This window comes from Mytilus edulis, chromosome 2, assembly GCF_963676685.1.
Source record: "Mytilus edulis chromosome 2, xbMytEdul2.2, whole genome shotgun sequence".
Classification (NCBI taxonomy): domain Eukaryota; kingdom Metazoa; phylum Mollusca; class Bivalvia; order Mytilida; family Mytilidae; genus Mytilus; species Mytilus edulis.
The window spans coordinates 91,085,714-91,105,992 of record NC_092345.1 but is presented as its reverse complement, the minus strand read 5'-3'; the positions used below and the strand labels follow the sequence as shown (position 1 = coordinate 91,105,992).

Here is a 20,279-nt window from a genome sequence, read left to right as displayed (position 1 = left end):
GATATTCCTAAAAAAAACCTGTGTATACCGTATATATAAATATAGCTAATGACTTCTTGGATATAGACCTAGATGTCTGATATTGGTGTTCCCTGCTCTTAGGTATTATAAAATTTTCCTCCCACCATCTATTAATAATCAACTTATGACTCTTAATATTATAGAAAAAGCCGTCTATAACATCACCTTAAATGTCTATTGTAGAAAAGTTGGTTTGCCATATCGAGGTCGCGTTCGTTTGTATCACACATTTCCTTTTTATTAAAAATGGAAATAAAAAATAAATAAATACAAGGCAACAATTTTGATTCGTTTTGAAATGCAACGAGATAAGTAAAACGTCTTGTAATTGTTTCTTTACTTTAAACAGTCAACTGCCTGTATCACCACTGTACCCAATGTCCTTAGTACTAAAGAACTATACAATACACATAATTATTCAAAAAGCTTTGAAATTGGAATACATGTAAATTCACTTGATGTTAGTTCTTTGATATTTCATAGTCGACTAACTTTAAAGAGAAAGATGGTGCCGACAAACATCGCGAACCAGTTTTTCGAGTGTTTTTGCAAATGATATATTGCAGTTCTTTCTTTCTGCCGCGTCTGAAATGTTTAAACGATGATAAAGAAGACAATGACGTGTAAGGCTGCTGTAGGATTTCTAATGAATTATACAAGGCATTACACATAATCAAACAGACGACAAACGATCGAAATGACGTCACCGACGCAGTAATTAACAGGAAATTAACTGCAGTTCATATATGCTCTCTTCAATATTGACTGATTAAATGGTCATTCCTACACACAGACTATTGGTAATGTTATGTAAGTATTTGGTTTCAAGATTTTTGCACATGAAACAATAAATACGCATCAAATTATCTTTCTTTGGTGCTTTAATCACGTTTTGAATAGAAATTAGCCGTCTAAAATGAAATTCCAAAAGAATACAATGAAACATTAGATTTTTGAAATTTTTATTGTACTTTTCGTCAAACTAAACTAAATTGCTAAATACTTATAATATGAAGTAGAGAAAATTATAAAATTCTACAAAACGTGTAACAACTTTTCTCAAATTGCTGTCATCAGACGCTGTAAGAGAGTCTGAATAAACATTATTACACAGAAATTTTATTTTAATTTGACAGGATTTGAATCATCTAAATAAACTCATCATAGATACCAGGACTAAATTTTGTATACACGCCAGACGCGCGTTTCGTCTACAAAAGACTCATCAGTGACGCTCGAATCCAAAAAAGTTAAAAAGGCCAAATAAAGTACGAAGAGCATTAAATTAAATTGTAGAGTAGGAACAAATATATTACACTTAGTCCACCTCGAACAGAGGAATTCATTCAAAATACAAGGAAAATGGTTAATTACGATTAAACAACGCGAAAATTTTAAAACGTTCAATAGTTGCAACGCGTTGCGCCAGTGTACGCGAGGACAGATGACATGTTGCTTTCATGTACCGTGAATAACAAAAAGAAATGCTCAAATATTTCTATCACATTTTTTTGTATCTACAGTGTCAAATACGTGTTTATTCCTAACATGATATGGCAAGTCTCAAATATGAAGATTTAATACAAGCAACTTGTTAGTGATAGTTATTTTGAGGGAAAATTCAGTTATCGCGGATCGACAAATGCTATATTGTTAGGAAATTGAAGCGCACCAGGAAAGGAACGCTCCCTATCGAAAACTAATATTATTTCTAAAGAATACAATGGTGAACTCTATTTGCAGTAATTGGCAGCAGTCTTGCATATAAAATTAAATTGAAATGTCATGTACATTATTTCTCATGTAGTTCGTAGTACGAAGTGGCATAGTTTACTGAAGTGTAAATTTTATTCATGACTGCTATTCAAAGTGCCATGGTAGTATCTGTATTCATTCAAATCTAAATGCCCGTATGAGAAAACAACGAGAAAAAACATTATATTGCTTAGATCAATGGCTTCAAGCTATATATGCTGATAATTTACACCTACCAATAACAAAGTCAATCTTTTAGGTAATGAACTTTAATATACTGTAAATTCAGAAATTATTGCGTGCATTTATTATTGCGATTTAGTCATTTCAAACTTAAATGCGATTTTAATTTTTACGATTTTGAGAAAAGCCTGTTTAATTCTGATAAGATATATCAAAATACGAGTTTTAATTATTGCGTTTACAACTCTGTCGCATTATTCGCAATAATAAAAACCTCGCAATAATTTCTGAATTTACAGTATTTGTTATTTTACAGGTAATTGCATGCATACATTTAGTCTATCTTAATCCATCAACTATATCTTTTTATACATATATAAATACGATAACTTCGAAAACAAAGTAAGACTGTTAACTTTTCCTTTTCTGCGAGTTTCGTTGAGTAGTAGAAATCCCAACATACGTAGTCAGCAATTGCTAGATCTCTTTAGATACCGTCGTAATATAATTGAAACTCGTGTTCTCTCTCTCTCTTTTTTTTTTAATATTGTTCCTTTTCGATTCGCGTGTCATCTTTGTCATCTTGACATTATCTTAACGGCACACTCTCTATTAATCAGCATTTAAACTTTTAAATTTTGTTTTAATGTTACCATGACTTGATTTTATAAAACAAAATTGTCTGTAGCGGATAAGAAAAAATGATTAAGTAGGAATTTTCAGCTTTATTGAATAACAAATTTGGTTTACCCGAGCAGCAAGAACTTTAATGTTAAAATAAAACGATAAACAGGAAAACATCAATATGCCATGACATAATTACTGACTTTCGTAAATTAACTTTCAATCTCTTCTAGTACATCCAAAAAATAAATAAACCAGTTATAGAAAAACAAAAGTTGAGAATTTTCACAATTATAGATTAGAAATTGGTAATTATGTTTCTTCAGCAGAGTTTTCTTCCCTGATGTCAAAGAATAAGAATTTTCTGAGCAATAATAGATGATCAATTTTTATTATAAGATCTTACTGATATAATTCTAATGAAAGATAATTAATTTCAACAAATTTTAAGCTCTTATGCAGTTAAACATCTGTATTAATTAGATAATACAGTCATCTTCATTGCAGAGAGGGGATAAAGGTGAAATGGCATGTTCAATATCTCTACATACAAATCAAATTTAGCATGAACGTATTATTCTAAATTCTGTACGGCTGACACGTGCTTACGAATTAACATTTATCTGTAATGAACAAAGCAAACATTTTGGAAGCCAAAAATGAAAACTTATTCAGAGCTTAGAAATCGAAAAATGTCTCACCTGTTAGAGTGCAACATAATTTTGAGTACAATTTCAAAAATAATTTTACAGTATTAAAGATTAAGTTATTTATTGTTGTTTGCTGAACGTCCAGTTGCAAATATTTCATGTATGTTCAGGGCCAGAACTGACTAGCTATAAATTCAGAAAATTTTACGTCAAGTTATCAAGTTAGCTTTTGGTGTTGCAAGCACAGGATGTGCACATTGTTTACAACTGTAGAACATTACGTTTTCATGGTTCTATAAGGTATAGACAGATCAGGTAAAATTTTGAAAGACTTTAAAGCTAATTTCCTAATGCATGTAGTGCAAGAATTTCGAGGCTGGTGATACTCCCCGAGGGAATATCAATCATGTGGTCATTTTTATTTTAGATTTATGAGTTTGACTGTCCCTTTGGTATCTTTTGTCCCTCTTTTATAAATTTCCTGTTTACAAAACTTTGAATTTTTCGAAAAACTAAGGATTTTCGTTTCCCAGGCAAAGATTACCTTAGCTGTATTTGGCACAACTTTTATGGAATTTTGGATCCTCAATGCTTTTCAACTTTGTACTTGTTTGGCTTTATAAATATTTTGATATGAGCGTCATTAAGTCTAATGAGTCTTGTGAAGACGAAACGCGCGTCTGGCGTACTAAATTATAATCCTGGTACCTTTGTAACTATTTCGTTAGCTTACGTGCTTGCTTTGTTTGTATATCATACAATTGTTATTGGATGAACATTAAACCAACTTTAAATATATATACAGGTTGAACAATGCCAATCTATATGTTTTTGAAGCTGTCAATCTAACTTATAATGCTTGAGCTAATATTTATATAAACAAAGCAAGCAAGCCAACCAATGTCTTACGCTATCTTAAAGCATAAGAAATTAGCTCTGACTTATAGTATATTAAGTTGAGTACGAAGGTGGTATTGGCAACTAGAAGCCCCAAAAGAATGTGAGTCGGTTGCCTGAATCTATACACATCTTGAACAATGGTCACTCTCCAACGCGATAGACTAATTTGGAATATAAATCACGACTAAAATTTTTATTTCATTGATATGCATTTGTCGTACTGGTAATTTTCTGCTATTTACAGTTTCTCTCTTACTATCTCTTGAAAAAAGCAAACTAAGCAATAACTCCTATACCAGTCGATCTTGTCTTGTTGTTCATTTGTGCTATCAGAGTTACAAGTTTTAGCTATAATGATTGTTGCAAACAAAAAATGGGGGGGGGGGGGGGGGGGGGGTGAATGGGAAAAATCTTTAAACGGCAATGACTCCTTATATTTTATTAACAGTTTCCACTTTCTTGACCTATCAAAAGATCCAGTCTTGCTAAGTTCCCATCATACATAGGAAAAAATAGAAGAAACTTTGAACAAGACATTTAGTGATTTAACTAATGTCAAAGAGTTTTTCTGTCTAAAGGTTAAGACTTGAGTAAATAAATTTCTAAATATGAAGCTGTTGATTCCAATTACAGATAACCTTGGGTTGTTGTAACTTGATCAGTTTCCTCTGCAAATTACAAAAGCCTCGTTCACTGTCACAGCTAATTCAATATATACTTAATTTATCAAGTAGCAAGTGGAAAATTTGTTTTTCATTTTCATTAATCAGTTGAAGAAAATAACAAATTATTCAATTCCATGTTATTAAAGACAATACGAAGTTTCAGTCAAAACCATTATGTGAAGTTTTATTACACTATTAAAGCCTAATCTTCTAAAAGGAATTATCATTATTATCATTATTATTATTATTATTATTATTATTATTATTATTATTATCATTATAATTAGTTTTGTTGCATATTTGTTTTATCTAATTTTATTTTTTATGTGCATTTATGTAAGACTTGTTTAATCACCATATGTTATGCCTGTTCTAAGACAGGCTATCTGTTAACATGCCTTTTGTTGTTCGTTGTTTGTCATTGTTTGTAAGCCTTGTTTCGAAGCAGTAATGCGTTCGTGGCTGAATTGGTTTAATGAGACTTGTTGTCATAAAGAACTCTTTTTTTATAACATGTTCGTTGTCTGTTAACGTTATAACGTTTACATTTCCTTGAAAGTTCATCAATATATAACAGGCAATACAAAAAAAGTTGGGAAAAATAACAAGACTTAGTAATTAAACTTTTAGAATTTGCACCTGAACAAATTGCATGCATGTACAGAAAAAAGCAATCATTATAAGTAAACTGCATAGCGATGCATGTGTGAACTGTCAATATGCTATGCATATGACGTTTGCGATAATTTTATTTACTAGTTCTTAAAAATTAGTAATGAGGTTTACGTTTTGTAAACAGTTAAGTTTCACAATAACTATGAATGGTAGATAATTCTTTACAAAATTTATTATTGGAAGTATAATAACTAAATTAATAACTGTGTCTGTTTTTGACACCTGACATTGACCTCTATTGAATTGAATGTTTGTGTTTTGTTATTAAGGTCTGTTTTCCAGTTACTATGAATAGCAGGACAATTGTTTGTGTACACGTAAGTTTTAGCGAGTACAGCAGCCTTGTGATAAGGCGTGTTCCGAAATTAATTTTATATAAGGGGTGCAATGTTTATAAAACTCAGTCACATGACCGGGTCACCATGTCCTTAATATCTCCCTCAAGTAAATACGGTTTGGTTTTTATTAAAATACTGTATTTTGTATATTGCAGGAGGAAACCCAGTTGAAATAGAACAAAAGAATCGAAGCTCTTTGTTAGAGAAGGTGATAAATGCTTACTGTAATTTTTACTATAGTAACAAAATTTTTAAAAGTTAATAGAATCAAATAAAACGACAATTTTCTTCTCAATTAGGAAGTGTTTTATTTTATAAAAACACCATTTGCATAAGTTTTCAATTTATCTATTACATAGTGATGCAGAACAACTAGATATCAAGTCGACGACATGAGTATCAAGTTGGATGTAGAAAATGCATAACCTCCGATTAAAAAATATATATACCACGGACGGAGAACATATCAATCTATTAGTTCAGTAATTTTCGTGTCTGCCCTTCCATTATGTGACTCAAGAAAAAATTCCAAAAAATGGGTAACAATTGTATCGAAAAGAGAAAATCGAGTGCACCTTTTCATGTTAGGGCGATGTATAATTTGTCTTAAAAACGTACAAAGCAAAAGTATTTGATATATCGTCTCGCCTCAGATTCTATCATTTTTATATATCAAAGCTACAGGTTGACTTTATAACATAAAAAAATCACAGTACGAAAAGATGAAATATATGGGTCAAGTGAAACAAAATACCTACCTAATGAATCACAAAAACAGAGAATGTGTGTTCGATTTCCATTCTCAATTTTATTATCGAATAGCGTTTTTTTTTTTACTAAAAGTACTTGACGACGATCTTTTAAGTTGGATGATGAAAATGCAGTATGTGATAACTAGGGTTTATAATCTTCAACCACTGAACATTTTTAGTCTGCCCTTCCACGAAATATTTATATAGATTTATTTTTAAATATTTAAGAATTTTCGAAAAATCCACCTGACAATCGATCAGACGATAGTTTTGAGTTGAATCAATTCAGACAAGTTCATTTTCACAATCGTTAAAATGGAAGCCATTGTAGGGATGACGCGCTGCCAATTTTGCTCTTGAAAACCGATACATTTATCCACATAGCACAAATACGATCCTTATATGACAAATGTATCTATCAGCTAATGAGCATCAGTTAATGATCTGGCGTAATGGGGAGATAATTTGACGAAGTAGAATCCTGACTGTATTAGTGGCCCTGTTAATGTACATGTGTGAGTATGATAGTTGTCAACTGGTTCTATTAATGTTTATGTCAAGGTTTGTAACTCGAATTGGAGGATACAGTAGAGTAAACCGAATATCAATATATGGTGTACATATCTGTTTGACCTTATTTGGTTTATTCCCGAATATAAGACATTGTGTGTGTCCACAGATGATCTGCTTACTTGTCATTGCTTTCCACCACAATCTTCTCAAAAGAAATTTCTATTTTAGAAATAAAGTTCGACACGTTGGTATGGATGATTAAATCCACTACAGACACTGCAAGGTGAAAATGGCTTCACCTTATTTTTTATTTAAACGAGGAGAAGGATAAGAAAGAATTTAAAAATGACAAAAATACTGAACTCCGAGGAAATTTCAAAACGAAAAGTCCCTTAAAACAAATGACAAAATCAAACACATTAAACGAATGGACAACAACTGTCATATTTCTTAATTTGTACTCCATGAATTATTATAATTACTATCTACGCCAATACTAATAGTATATTGTTCAGTCCATTATAATACGCGACCCGAAAGTATGAAAAAATACATCAGACAAAGTCATCTTTATAAGGGGCTAATAATACACAAGAGAGATGTATTCATTTCTTATAATTACTTGATTCAAAATTGAATTGATTATATGAAGTAGGTCATATATGATAAACATTAAAATAAAAATGTACTCATTTTGAAAAATTCAGTTCAAATAGACTTCCTGCATTTACCCTGCTACACTATCTACAATTTTCGTCGTTTTAGGGAATTTATAAAACAAAATGTGTTGTACTTTTCCAGGTTTTTTTTTTTCATGTACTGTATCTACGTCATGGTATACCTAAATTCTCTAGCCCAATATTTTTTTCTTTCAAATAGCTTTGTTCTTCCTGTAAACCAAATTTATGACAGCTAAGTTGATGATCTACATCCTCCTAGCTTTAAATACTACTCAATTTATTATTTCATAATCGGTATATTTAAGCAACATCATTCCTGTCATTACTAGATCAACATTTCTCTAGTTAAGTGTTTTTAACCGGTTGTGCAATGTGTTGATACTTAAAATATAAAATAAAGGTATGCCTAATTCATATCATGTACAAATTATTGTATAAGTTTACACATTTTTTACAAATCGGTCGTGAAAAGTCCATCATTGCAATGGTAGTGAGTAAGAGGACCGGATCCATTATGTTATCTACTTTTACAATACCATATTTGTGTGATAACAAGTTTATTGCAGTAAATCGACCTCTTATTACAGTCCCATTTAAACGTTCATACGTTATCTCCACCATTCGTTTCTCTACCTTAGATGATAATTATTTTATCATCAAAGTCATAGCATCATTTCTTTAATCATTCAAACTTATAACCACGTGTCGTTAACGTAACCGGCCATGACATCTATTGCAAAAACCTTTCAAATAGAAAGTCTGATAGAAACACTGAATGCAATTAACCTATTTTTTTTCTATGAAATGATGAAATACTAAGATATATTACTATGCGTTGCAAAAATCCCTTTTCCTGTGACTGGAAAACAGGTACATCAAAGATAACATATTTTTCAAGTAGGGGCTTTCATAGATCTGTTTTATTTTCTGAAATTTGACCTGTAATTCCAATTTTCAGTATTTGTCGTTATAATTTATTTCCATCACTCTCCTGTAGTTCTTATTACAAAATTGTGACTTGTTTATCTAATGAACATGAAACGGAAATATCATTTCTAAAAATATATAATTTAACTTTAAACTGGGTTTTTATTGGGCCTGTCTTCGGAAATTTCTCGTAAAGATGATTATGAAGCACTGAGAAAATTCTGTTGTGACAGTATAGGTACTAAGAGTATACACTGAGACTCTGGAGTATCATCTGCGTTTCTTGTTGTGTAAATCGTCCTCGACGGTCCATCTCAAGTATAGCTGCACCAATCTGATGTCGAGTTTTCAGTTACTACTAGAACACATCCACGAAAACGCGGGCATTTATGGCGTGATTGAAAGTGTGTAAACTGTTGTAGGATGAATTTTTGTTTGGTTAAAGATTTTAACACTGAAGAATTTCAGGAAAGGAATCAAAAGACATAGGTACTTGGAGACATGATACTTTTTTTTAGCCCTCTCCCCTTTTTTCCAAAGACCGTTACATGTATATTTTGTTTTCTGTTAATTTCAATTATTTTCGCGTTTTCTGTATCCTATGAACATACATAGTTGTGTTTCAGTGCTATTTATTATCAATTCCAAGTTTATTATTAACGGCGGTCACTGATATATTATATAGAGTCTCTATATATTATAGTAGTACGATCATAGTAAACATGCAGATAAACGTGAAAATAATTGTCCTGTCCTCCAGTACTTGTGAGAATTATGTGCAACTTTAAAACTGTCCTAAACAAAAGTCTTGTTTATGACTTAAAAGTCCGTCCGATCACGGAATCAATATCCGGACGCCTTTTTTTCGTTATTCTCCCAAAATAACCCAAACTGAATAATCATAAGAATGGATGACAAATGCGGATACGCATGGTACCTATACAATAGAGGCAGGATGATTATTTTATTGTAGAAGGAAGAGAAGCGACACACAAAATGAGGTCTTCTAATTTTTAAAATAGTATAGATAATTGTTCGGCGAAATAATCGCATTTGTGAGAATTTCATAATGCCCGCGTCACACTGTCCCGATTTTTACGCCGATAGCAACACGATTATGGAAATTTTCAAAATCGGGACTGATCGTATCCAGATCGGGCTATTCGTAATGCCATCTTTAACCATCGTAGAACCATCGGCGACTTTTTCTAGCCTTCGGGGAAAACTTCGGGGAGGGTTCTAAATTTTTTAACATGTTAAAAAATCCCCGAAGGTGCGTCCGATGTTGAGTGTTCGTATTGAGTTCGTATCACCATCCTCACCATCGTAATGTCACCGGGAATGAATCTTTGAACATCGTATTGCATTCGTGTTTCCATCGTTTCCATCGGGCAGTTTTGACATTACGATGTCTATACGAATGAGTCACGAAGCTACCAGAGGGTCTTACGATGGAAGCACGACTTCGTGAAGACCTCGTATTCCCGTCGTGTTGCCATCGAATACAAGTACGAAGGCGACAAGATGGAACTACGACGGCAATAAATCCAGCTAAGTGTAAGTTAAGTTTTGGCGCTAAATTATTTAAAGTGCAATGCGCGATAAAAACATGGACCTCATATCATATGATTCTATGAGAACAAGAAAGACGACAGCGTTGTTTCTATTAATTCAAATGGAACAAGAAGAGCAGCTATTACAGGCTCAGTATTTACTTTTACAAGTAAAATATTATCTTTTGTCAATTTTTCATATCAAGTAACATAATGAAAATCATAAAACGCGACTCATACACCAACACTGCATGTACACGTTTATATAGGGAAACCAACTTTTTCTTCATTATTCTGATTTTTTATGTATCGTATGAGTTGTTGTCACACGAATCTTTATTACATAACCATTTTGTTTTCTATATGTCATATTTTGCCGCATTTGTTGCTTTCCCTACATCCTTCCTTTTGTCTATATTATTATGATATTCTACTGGAAAGAGCTCTTTTTAAATAAAAGGGATCAACGAACCCATTACCTTACTTTTAAGATAGATCAGTAAACCTGGGCATAAATATGGGTGATTATTCAGACTAGTGCACACATTTTACAGTCCAAACAAGGCAATGCCGAGCGTGGCATCCCTCGTATGTAACATATTGGGGACAAATATGGACACTATATTTGTATATGACACATGCAGAAAATGGTAAATTGAATATGCATCTTTGATACATAAACTATTTAGAAATCAACCAAAACATTCAGTAACTGAAAATACCTTTTATATTGTCTTTAGAACCAGCAGGTAAAAAAATGAGCAACCAATTTCCTGTGTACTACTAGTATGCTATTTCAAGGAGAAAAAACAAGTCCATATGCATAACCTTGACCTTTGGCCTTGAACTTAAAAAATGTCAGATCATTACAAGGAGGAACAATATACAAAATGTGGTTAAAATCTTTTGAAGCATATTGGTTTTAGAGTGTCCACAAGGGTGATATTGCCTTGTATGACAACTGCCACTGTGACCTTGACCTTTGAACTTTTAAGTTAATAGCGCTTAAGATATTCTTAACGAGTAACACCATACCAAGTTTTGAGCATTTTGTTTCTAGAGTGTCCATAACAACTCTATCTACACGCAACTTATATGTAGTAGGCGAGGGGATAATACACTAAGTTTTATAAGACTCGATTTTCGGCCATGCACGGCAGACTTGTACAGAAACAATATGTTGTCGAAATTCTGTTCGTTTCATAAAAAAGTTCAAAACAGGTAGAACGCATTTTTAGATCGTTTGTATACTTATCGTAAGCTGTACACGACGTCTTTTATACATCGTATGGCCATCGCGCCATCATCGTAATCCATCGTGTAGCCTTCGTGATCCATCGTATCGGCTTCGGCTGAGTTATGAAGCTTAAATACCCTTCTTCGGTTAACTTTCGTATGTCCATCTTTTGCTTTCGTATATAATTTCGGCACCATCGTATAGACTTCGTTATTCATCGTATTTTCTTCGGTCACCTTTTGGTATTTTAACGAGATCGGGACCAACTTCGTACGAACTTACAATTTTCGTATTCGGGTGACCATCGTATATAAAAATCGGGACAGTGTGACGCGGGCATTAGAGATTCAGATGTAAAATTCCTAGGATAACAAATTTACTAGAGCATTAACTGGTACTTTGTTAGATATTTTTAAAAGTGCATTCTTTGCATTTACTACCCTGTTTGCCGGATTAATTTACTACATCTAAGTAATAATTAATATACTAGTAACTTTTTTTTAATTATTCGAATGTTCTAGTTATACTTTTTGTATATTTTGGATTATAGCTCCTCATCTTCTTAATAAGCTTTTAATCTTTAAATATTTTGCCCTCGACAATCACCGAAGAGACATTTATTGTCGAAATGCGCATCTGCTGCAGAAAATTAGTACCCTTAATGTTATTATTATAATATTGCACGTAAAAGATCATCTATTACGTATTGTTAACCTTAAGATGTAAGATAAGTGAGTTTTTACATTTTAGCACTATGACAAACATTTTATCAAATTTCCCCGCCATGTGAACAAACTGACCATCACTAATGCCTGGTTGCTATCATTTGATGTCAAATACAATTAACTCTGCTGGACCACATACAACAAAACGACTGTTAAGTTATTATTTGTAATTATCTTACCGATAACAAATTAAAGATGACAACAGAAGCTATCTACGATAATAGATAACTTGTGGAATTGTGACGTCGTAATTAGGTGCTCTAGAAAAGGCAAAACGATTTTTTTAGGTGGCAGGTACCAGTGTTTGTGTACCAAAACATGTTTCCCACGCAGAAATATTTCAAAGTTAAGTAATGAAATATAGTATTGCTATATCTTGATTGAAAAAAAACCCAAATGAATGTAAATTATAGGTTACCGTACTACATTCGTGAGCAGTTTCGTACACATGCAGACATATTGGACCAGTAAAAAATTGGCCAGTCACCAAAATTTACAGCTTTCTTTTATACAAGTATTATGGAAGCCCGCACACTTTTTAGCTACCCGTAGCCATACATTTTTGCTACAATGATTTATGTTTATTTCTCGTTTTTTTTTTATATATATATTAGACCGTTTTTCCCCCGTTTGAATGGTTTTACACTAGTAATTTTGGGGCCCTTTATAGCTTGTTGTTCGGTGTGAGCCAAGGCATCGTGCTGATGGCCGTAAATTGAGCTATACTGGTTTACTTTTATAAATTGTTATTTGGATGGAGAGTTGTCTCATTTGGCACTCATACCACACCTTCCTATATCTATATCTACTTTATCAGTTACGGCTCTTTTATTTTGATTGAATGCTTGGAGTTTGCTAAATGTCCAGTGGCAAATATTTCGTGAATTTTCAAAAAGAAAGCAAATATAAATATACAATAAGTTCCATAGATATGTTATGTAACGTGTTCATTTGTTTCACGTGGAATTGTGTGGTCCTTTCCATAATCTCCAACCTTACTCAGTTTTTTTTTCTTTCATTTTTAACAACTTCCCACATTACTTTGTGTTTTGTGGTCCTTTCTACAATCTCCAACCTTACTTTATGTTTTATGGGTTAATTTTAACGTTTTGTTCACATATAACAATATAGTATGATATTATGTGAACACAACCACCAACCTTACTTTGTGTTCTTATTTATTTTCCATCAATCATTGTGACAACATCATTAGTGTTCCTATCCAATTAGTTTCTTCAAAATATGTTTTATTGCTTTGATAATTTCCATGAATAGAAGTTTTATTTCTCTATTATTGAAAAAATGTGATTAAAGGAGAAGTGAAAAGGAAACTTGCATTGTATGCCAGTACATTCTAAAGGGAGCAATGACAGTACACTCAATTCAGGGACAAATTAACGCTAGTAAGAATAGTTCACGTCCGCCCGCAAAATGAATGATTGTTCTTATTTTAGACATAGGGAGATAAAGTAAAGATACACTTTTGACAAATGAGTAGGGGCAATAAGGCCCTTATTTGGCCCAAAAATAACTGCAAATTTAAAATTTGTCAAACATATTTGTTAATTACTGTACAATATCTAAGGTACAAGGTTTTCAGAAAAACAAAACAATTTTGGACATTGAACAAGTTACAATGGCAACAAATCATGACTTAAGGAATTTCCAAAACGTGTTTACATATTTAAAGCATATCATCTATATTTAAAAGCTTATGATGAAATTTGGAATATATAAAACAGACTTTGTTTTCCCTCGTTTAAATGGTTTTACACATGTCATTTTTGGGCCCTTTATAGCTTGCTGTTCTGTGTGAGCAAAGGCTCTGTTTCGAAAAACGACATTTGACCTATAATGTTTTTTTCTTTTATAAATTGTGTCTTAGATGGAGAGTTGTCTCATTGGTACTTTTACCACATCTTTTTTTCTATTAGTATTTGCATTTCCAAATCAAGAGTAGGTCATTTACAGAAGATATCACTATCAGCATTTTAAAAGCAATGAAAATATCCATAAGTACAATTGTTTTTAATTTGCTCTAGAAATGCTGCACGAAATACAATGTACATTCAAAACACTATTTGTAGTAGTTTAAAAGAAACCCAATATATTGCCCACATACACTGGTTCTTTTAACCAGGGTAAATACTAGACCGTTCATAACTGTTTAATAGATTCATATTTTAAAAGTATTCATAGGCGGATCTTTCTTAGGCAAAAAATTGGTTGCTTATATGGGTAATTACTGAAGCGTGACTGAAGCGCCCCCTTTTTATGTCAGTCAGCGCCCCGACCTTAGAAAAAGTTCTGGATCCGCCACTGTTACTATAAAAAAAAATCTCTGTCAGTCGGTGTAAGATCTCGAAACAGTGTACTTGTTGTCATAAATCTTGGGTTTTATTATCTTTAGCCTAGACCATAATTATTTACAAACAATGACCTTTTTCATTGTATGGTATTATATGGATAATATATTTCTGAACTTGGAATATCATGCAGCATCTTTATTATAATAAATATTCATCTTTTCTGACGCCAATTGCATGATCATTAGTAAACAGAAGCCTTCTGTTAATCCATTTAAATATGTAGTGGTTATATCTTTTGGTCAGCTATCCGCACACTATCCGATCTCTGATATTAAAATTGCACGTTAAATTCATTTTTAAGAAAATGTTTAAAGATGACAAAATGTATGCAAGATGCTAGGAGCACGTGATATAGGAGTGCGAGAGATAACGTAGTTATCTTGTTTGTGTAATATCGCCTTCAGAAGTTAGACAACCAACTCCTTAAAATCTTATATAATTACCAGTTAGGAGAGTAAAGGAGTCATGTCAACTTTTCCATATGACAAGGACTAAAAAGGAAGTGGCGACTAGTCCTTGTAAAAGGTATAGCAAGGACTAAGTATGAAAATTATCGAGAATTTCAGGAGTTGTGGCAACTTGTACTTGTGATATGTTCATGTACTAACTGGTCCTTGAGATATGCACTAACAGGCATAGCAAGGACTAAGTATGAAATCAGACGAGAGTAGAGGAGTCGTGGCAACTTGTCCTTGACCTCATGCCAAGTGCCATAGTCAGGAATAAGTTTGTAAATCGACGAGGAATCACTGTGGCAACTGGTCCTTGACCTAATGCCAAGTGCCATAGTCAGGAATAAGTTTGTAAAGCGACGAGGAATCACTGGGGCAACTTGACCTTGACCTAATGCCAAGTGCCATAGTCAGGAATTAGTTTGTAAAGTGACGAGCGTACACTGTGGTCATTTGTCTTTGTCCTATGTGTCAAAATGCAAAGCAAGGACCAAGTATGTAAAGTGACGAGCGTACACTGTGGTCATTTGTCTTTGTCCTATGTGCCAAAATGCAAAGCAAGGACCAAGTATGTAAAGTGACGAGCGTACAGGAGTTATCAGTGTGGTCATCTCAATGTTATTTACTTAAAAAAAACCTTTTCATATATATGTCTGAATTTGAAGACGTTAAAGATAAATAAATTTGGGGTCTATGATCAATTGTAAAAATTTTGTTTCCGTCTCCTTGGGAATATCAAACATATTCGTGTATTCACGTTCAGCAATACGAGTTTTGCATTGATGGCTGTATATATGTCAATGTCAACATTTACGACTGATGTCATGAATTTCGTTAAAACAAATGAAATATGTTCTCAATATTATTTTACCGTTTGGTATTGCAAAGAAACTGAAAATAAAATGAAGAATTTTGTAGAAAATCCACAAACTTAAATACAGAGATTTTTTTTTTATAAAAGTTTGAAACATAGTTTAGGCCACACCAATTTAATTTCTTGTTCTACGGATTTTTGGACTCCAAAAATTGGGGCGAGCGAGCGATTTGAAAATTTTAATAAAAAAATATTTAACTTGAAAATTTTGGAGGCGAAGCTTGAAAAGCAAAGGCGAGCGATTATATGTTTTTTTTTGTAAACATAAAATAGTAGGTTTTGACAATATTCAAACTTGATTTAAACTTGTGCTTTTACATTTCTTAAATTTATGAAGTATTTTTTCCCCTTTCAACATGTTCAACAAGAAATAATTGAATAATTAAATCTGGTCTATGTATGTGTGACTGACAATGAGACAATTCTTCATCCAAGTCATAATCAGGTCCAGAACAACCCCTTAATGTTATGAATATCCCTTTTATGAGGGGTCAATATAAGCTATAACATATTTTTTTGGTAAAAAAAAACATTTTTTAGTACACAATGGCTCATATTTTCCCACAGAACTATAATATCTATCTGGTATTAAATGGTTAAATCTTGTCCAAGAATTTTGTAATATTCCTTGACTTTAACCATGTTAACACATTTACTTTAACAGTTTAATATTATTCAAAATAAGTGGACCCCTCTTTAAGAAAAGTTGTTTTAAAATATGATGTATTTCTCCTCTTTTTGAGTAAAAAATTCTAAGTTTTCAAAGGTTTTGTAAAGTAGCACAATACAAATCCTTGGTATTTCTATTTTCTTTTCTACAACAGTAAAATGACCTCTTGTCTGAGGGAGGGTTGTTCCCAACCTGATAATATCAAACATAGCATAGGTCAAAGTACGGCCTTTTACACAGTTCTTGATCCAAACCAAACAGCAAGCTATAACTGTATAAGGGACCCCAAAATTATTAGTGTACATAATTCGAACAGGAAAACCAACGATCTAATTTATATATCCAAACGGGAAAACACCAATGAACTCCATCAACAAACGATAACTTCTGAACGACAGGTCCCTGAATCAACCAGGACAGGTGCACAAACCTGCAGCGAGTATGGATAGTTTTGTACCGCCAGCAACTCTTTCAGAAGTTCTTTACATTCTTTATTCTAACAACGAACATCTTTTGATAGGGAATATAAGTAAGGGGAAAAGAAACCAACGTTTTGTTCTGTACGTGTATTTCCACTGTTAATTTATATCGAACGGAAGCACTCCCACTTAGGATTAATTGTTTTCATGCTGAAACAAATATGCTCACGTCTATTTACACAGTGTGGTGGGGTGCTTATAGGTTTAAAATCGTTACTGTGATTTTAAAAACATATGTTGAGATCTTTTTATAATATTTACAAAAAAACAAAACGGTGCGGGAAATGGACATGATTACATTTCCGGATGCGGGAAGCGGGAATATAAAAAAAATATATAAAAAAATCTGTTTTGAAAAAAATAGGTGCGGGCGGGTCCGTCGAACAAGGAATTAAATTGGTGTGGTCTTGCACTTGTTTTTTTTATAATCAGCTATCGTTTATTGTTAACAAAAGACTAAACAACCACATCTCGTGCTGAGTCACTAAAGTCGAGCGCACCCTAGAAGGTGTACTTGAAATGGTCCATATTTATATTTATTTTAACCAATATCTAAATTTATAAACCTGCTTTAAGGAAATCATTGCTAGCACTGCATGCAATAATCCTCTATCTATCAATTAAAGTACTAAATTACCAAATATGAGAGCACAAGGGGAAAGGCTGTGGATTTTCTATAAAATTTCCATTTGTTTAGCATTGAAGCAACACAAGGGTACACAATCCTTAAATCATACCAGGCTGTTGATTTTCTGTTTAAAAGTATTACATATTTTGTTACCCTGGGGACTTTTATAGCTTTCATCACTTAGTCTATACGATATTGGGTTTTCTCAGGTTGTCATATTGCAGATTTACATTATTATTTGTATGCTTTTGGTAAACAGTACAACAAGCTGTAGATTACAACTGAAATGCAGTATTTAAATTTCATTGGTGTGCTGGGAATATACTTTAGAATACAAACTTTAAGACCTATAATTCGAACACCGTGATGTTAAACAAACGTGTTAGAAATATGCATTTCAAAAATCAATAGAAATAAATAATCTTTCATATTTTGATTCAGCCTATAAACTCTTCAAAATCATTTGATACTTCAAATTAAAAAGAAAAACATAAATATGTTGGATATACTTGAATTGCTAAGTTTTAATATAAATTACTTGTACATTACGTTACTTCTAAAATGAAAATCCTTTAATTTACCAAGATCTACAGAAATTTACCGCAATTGAATTATTGTCTTCCCGTACTCTAATTCGCCAATAGCTTATTGGTATTTAGCAATCTCACAGCTGTTTGTCCATTAAACATGTACATTCAGGATTGTAATAAATGTTGTTTAGTGGTTATATTATTTTCGGTTCATATGTGATCCTCGTTTCTCGTTTTTTTTTTTATATAAATTAGAAAATAAACAACAAGGAAAAGAATTATAGTTTGTCTTAAAGAATATTCTACTAACTTAAAACATAAAATAAAAGATCGTGCATAGATAAATGACAACACAGACGTACATTGACATTATATGCGTTGGTTCAAGATAACAATTTCATTTACACCATACTTACAAAAGATTCTTTTCATATGATTTTAAACCAAGGCATATTTTTGTCCACTCGTATATATTACACAAGAAGAAAGAAGGTACTATGTAATAGTCCACATACAGTTTTTATTAATTTTAACTTATATACATATCATGTAGTTCAATATCTAAAGGACTTCTTTTTGAATGTTAACACACAGTGTATAAAGTAAGTCAAACTAAGCATTGTTAAGTAAAAACACTGATAAAAGAACAGTTGACGTCAATTTACACTAACGTTATGTTATAGTATTTGCATTATCTGTAAAATTCCAATTAATAGACCCATTTACAAATAATACAAATCATTTAAATGCTATTATCGTGTCATTTATATATTTCAACAATATGTTAGTACTTAATAAGCATATTTCTACTGTTTGACCGCATAAAGTGAAATAGGTATTGTGGATAAATTATTATATATAATATCATGACAATTTACAAAAGGTGCAGGTTAAACTATTCAGTCGTTATGTTAGAGTATTATAGACAACATAATGAAATCAAATCTGATGATTGACAAAACAGACTTTTTCAGGTCATTGTATGTTGAAAGCCATACAGATAGATACAGCAAGAAAAACATTGAACATTTTCAAACGATTTTAATTTAAAAAAAATAAACGATGGAAAAAAGGAAAAAAGGCAAAAATATTCTCACAGATAAAAATAATAATATTAACTTCAAATTGTACGTAGTAACAAAACACCACCGAGCACATCTTCTTATTTTGTGGGGCATAAGTAATGAGTAAAAAGAAAATACCATTCGACAGAAAAAGTTTATACTCTCATAACTTGTCAATATAAATATTTAACTTGCACGTAAGTCATCGTATGCAAAGTTTATGGAGTACTGGGTCAGTCCTTTCGTCTTTTTTCTATACGTTTTTTTTTGTAATTCTGTTTTAAAGCGCACTATCTCTTATAAATTTTTACAACAGTTTTGTTATTCTAACCTACATTGTAACTAGACATCGCTCATGATAGCATACGTATTTTTTTCTTTTTACTTTCTATTAACAATGAGCAATTGGATCATAGACAATTTATAAGTTATGGCATCGTGTTTCACACAAAAAAAACACGATTATACAATTATACAAGTCTTACCTCCAAAGTTGGGCTTAATCTTAGAAATTCTTTCTAAACACTTGGTCTGTTCTTCGCTTACTGTCTCAAAAAATGATAACGTTTCTTCCGGTGTCATAGTCCTTGTATCATAACATAAACTTCTTTACACTTATGATAAACTTTATGCCTTATTTGACTTCAGTTCTTTATTTTGATAGCTGAACAATTGCCTTGCGCACAAGTATGTATCGATCTAGTACAAGCGGGTTCTTTAACAGATTTCGTAATTACACAGAGGAAAATAAATATGGCGATTCTGATGATAAACTATGATATTGGACTTGCTGCAGATGTGGCATTAATAAACCAATAACTAATTTTGTTCACATCACAGTAATGTTTTAGCTATAGTTGTTTCATTCAAGCATAAAGTGTGAAAGAAGAACGCGATAGAATAAAGAAAAATTCCACATTTAAAAAAAAGAATAAAATTTAAAACAGCCGCAATTGCAAAAAAAAAACCCAGCAAAAGCACTGATTATTTAAGAATTCTTTATTTTTACTAAATA

The 20,279-nt window shown here is 32.2% G+C and overlaps 1 protein-coding gene across 1 annotated transcript in view; it reads right to left on the bottom strand.

Moving 5' to 3' along the window:
* Positions 1-19,929, bottom strand: part of LOC139513400 (calcitonin receptor-like) — a 52,085-nt gene extending 32,156 nt beyond the window's left edge. The window contains exon 1 of the mRNA XM_071301827.1: positions 19,750-19,929. Within this exon, the coding sequence (XP_071157928.1) occupies positions 19,750-19,846 (97 nt within the window). The 5' untranslated portion in view covers positions 19,847-19,929. The remainder of the gene's footprint in view (positions 1-19,749) is intronic.
* Between the last annotated feature and the right edge of the window lie 350 nt (positions 19,930-20,279).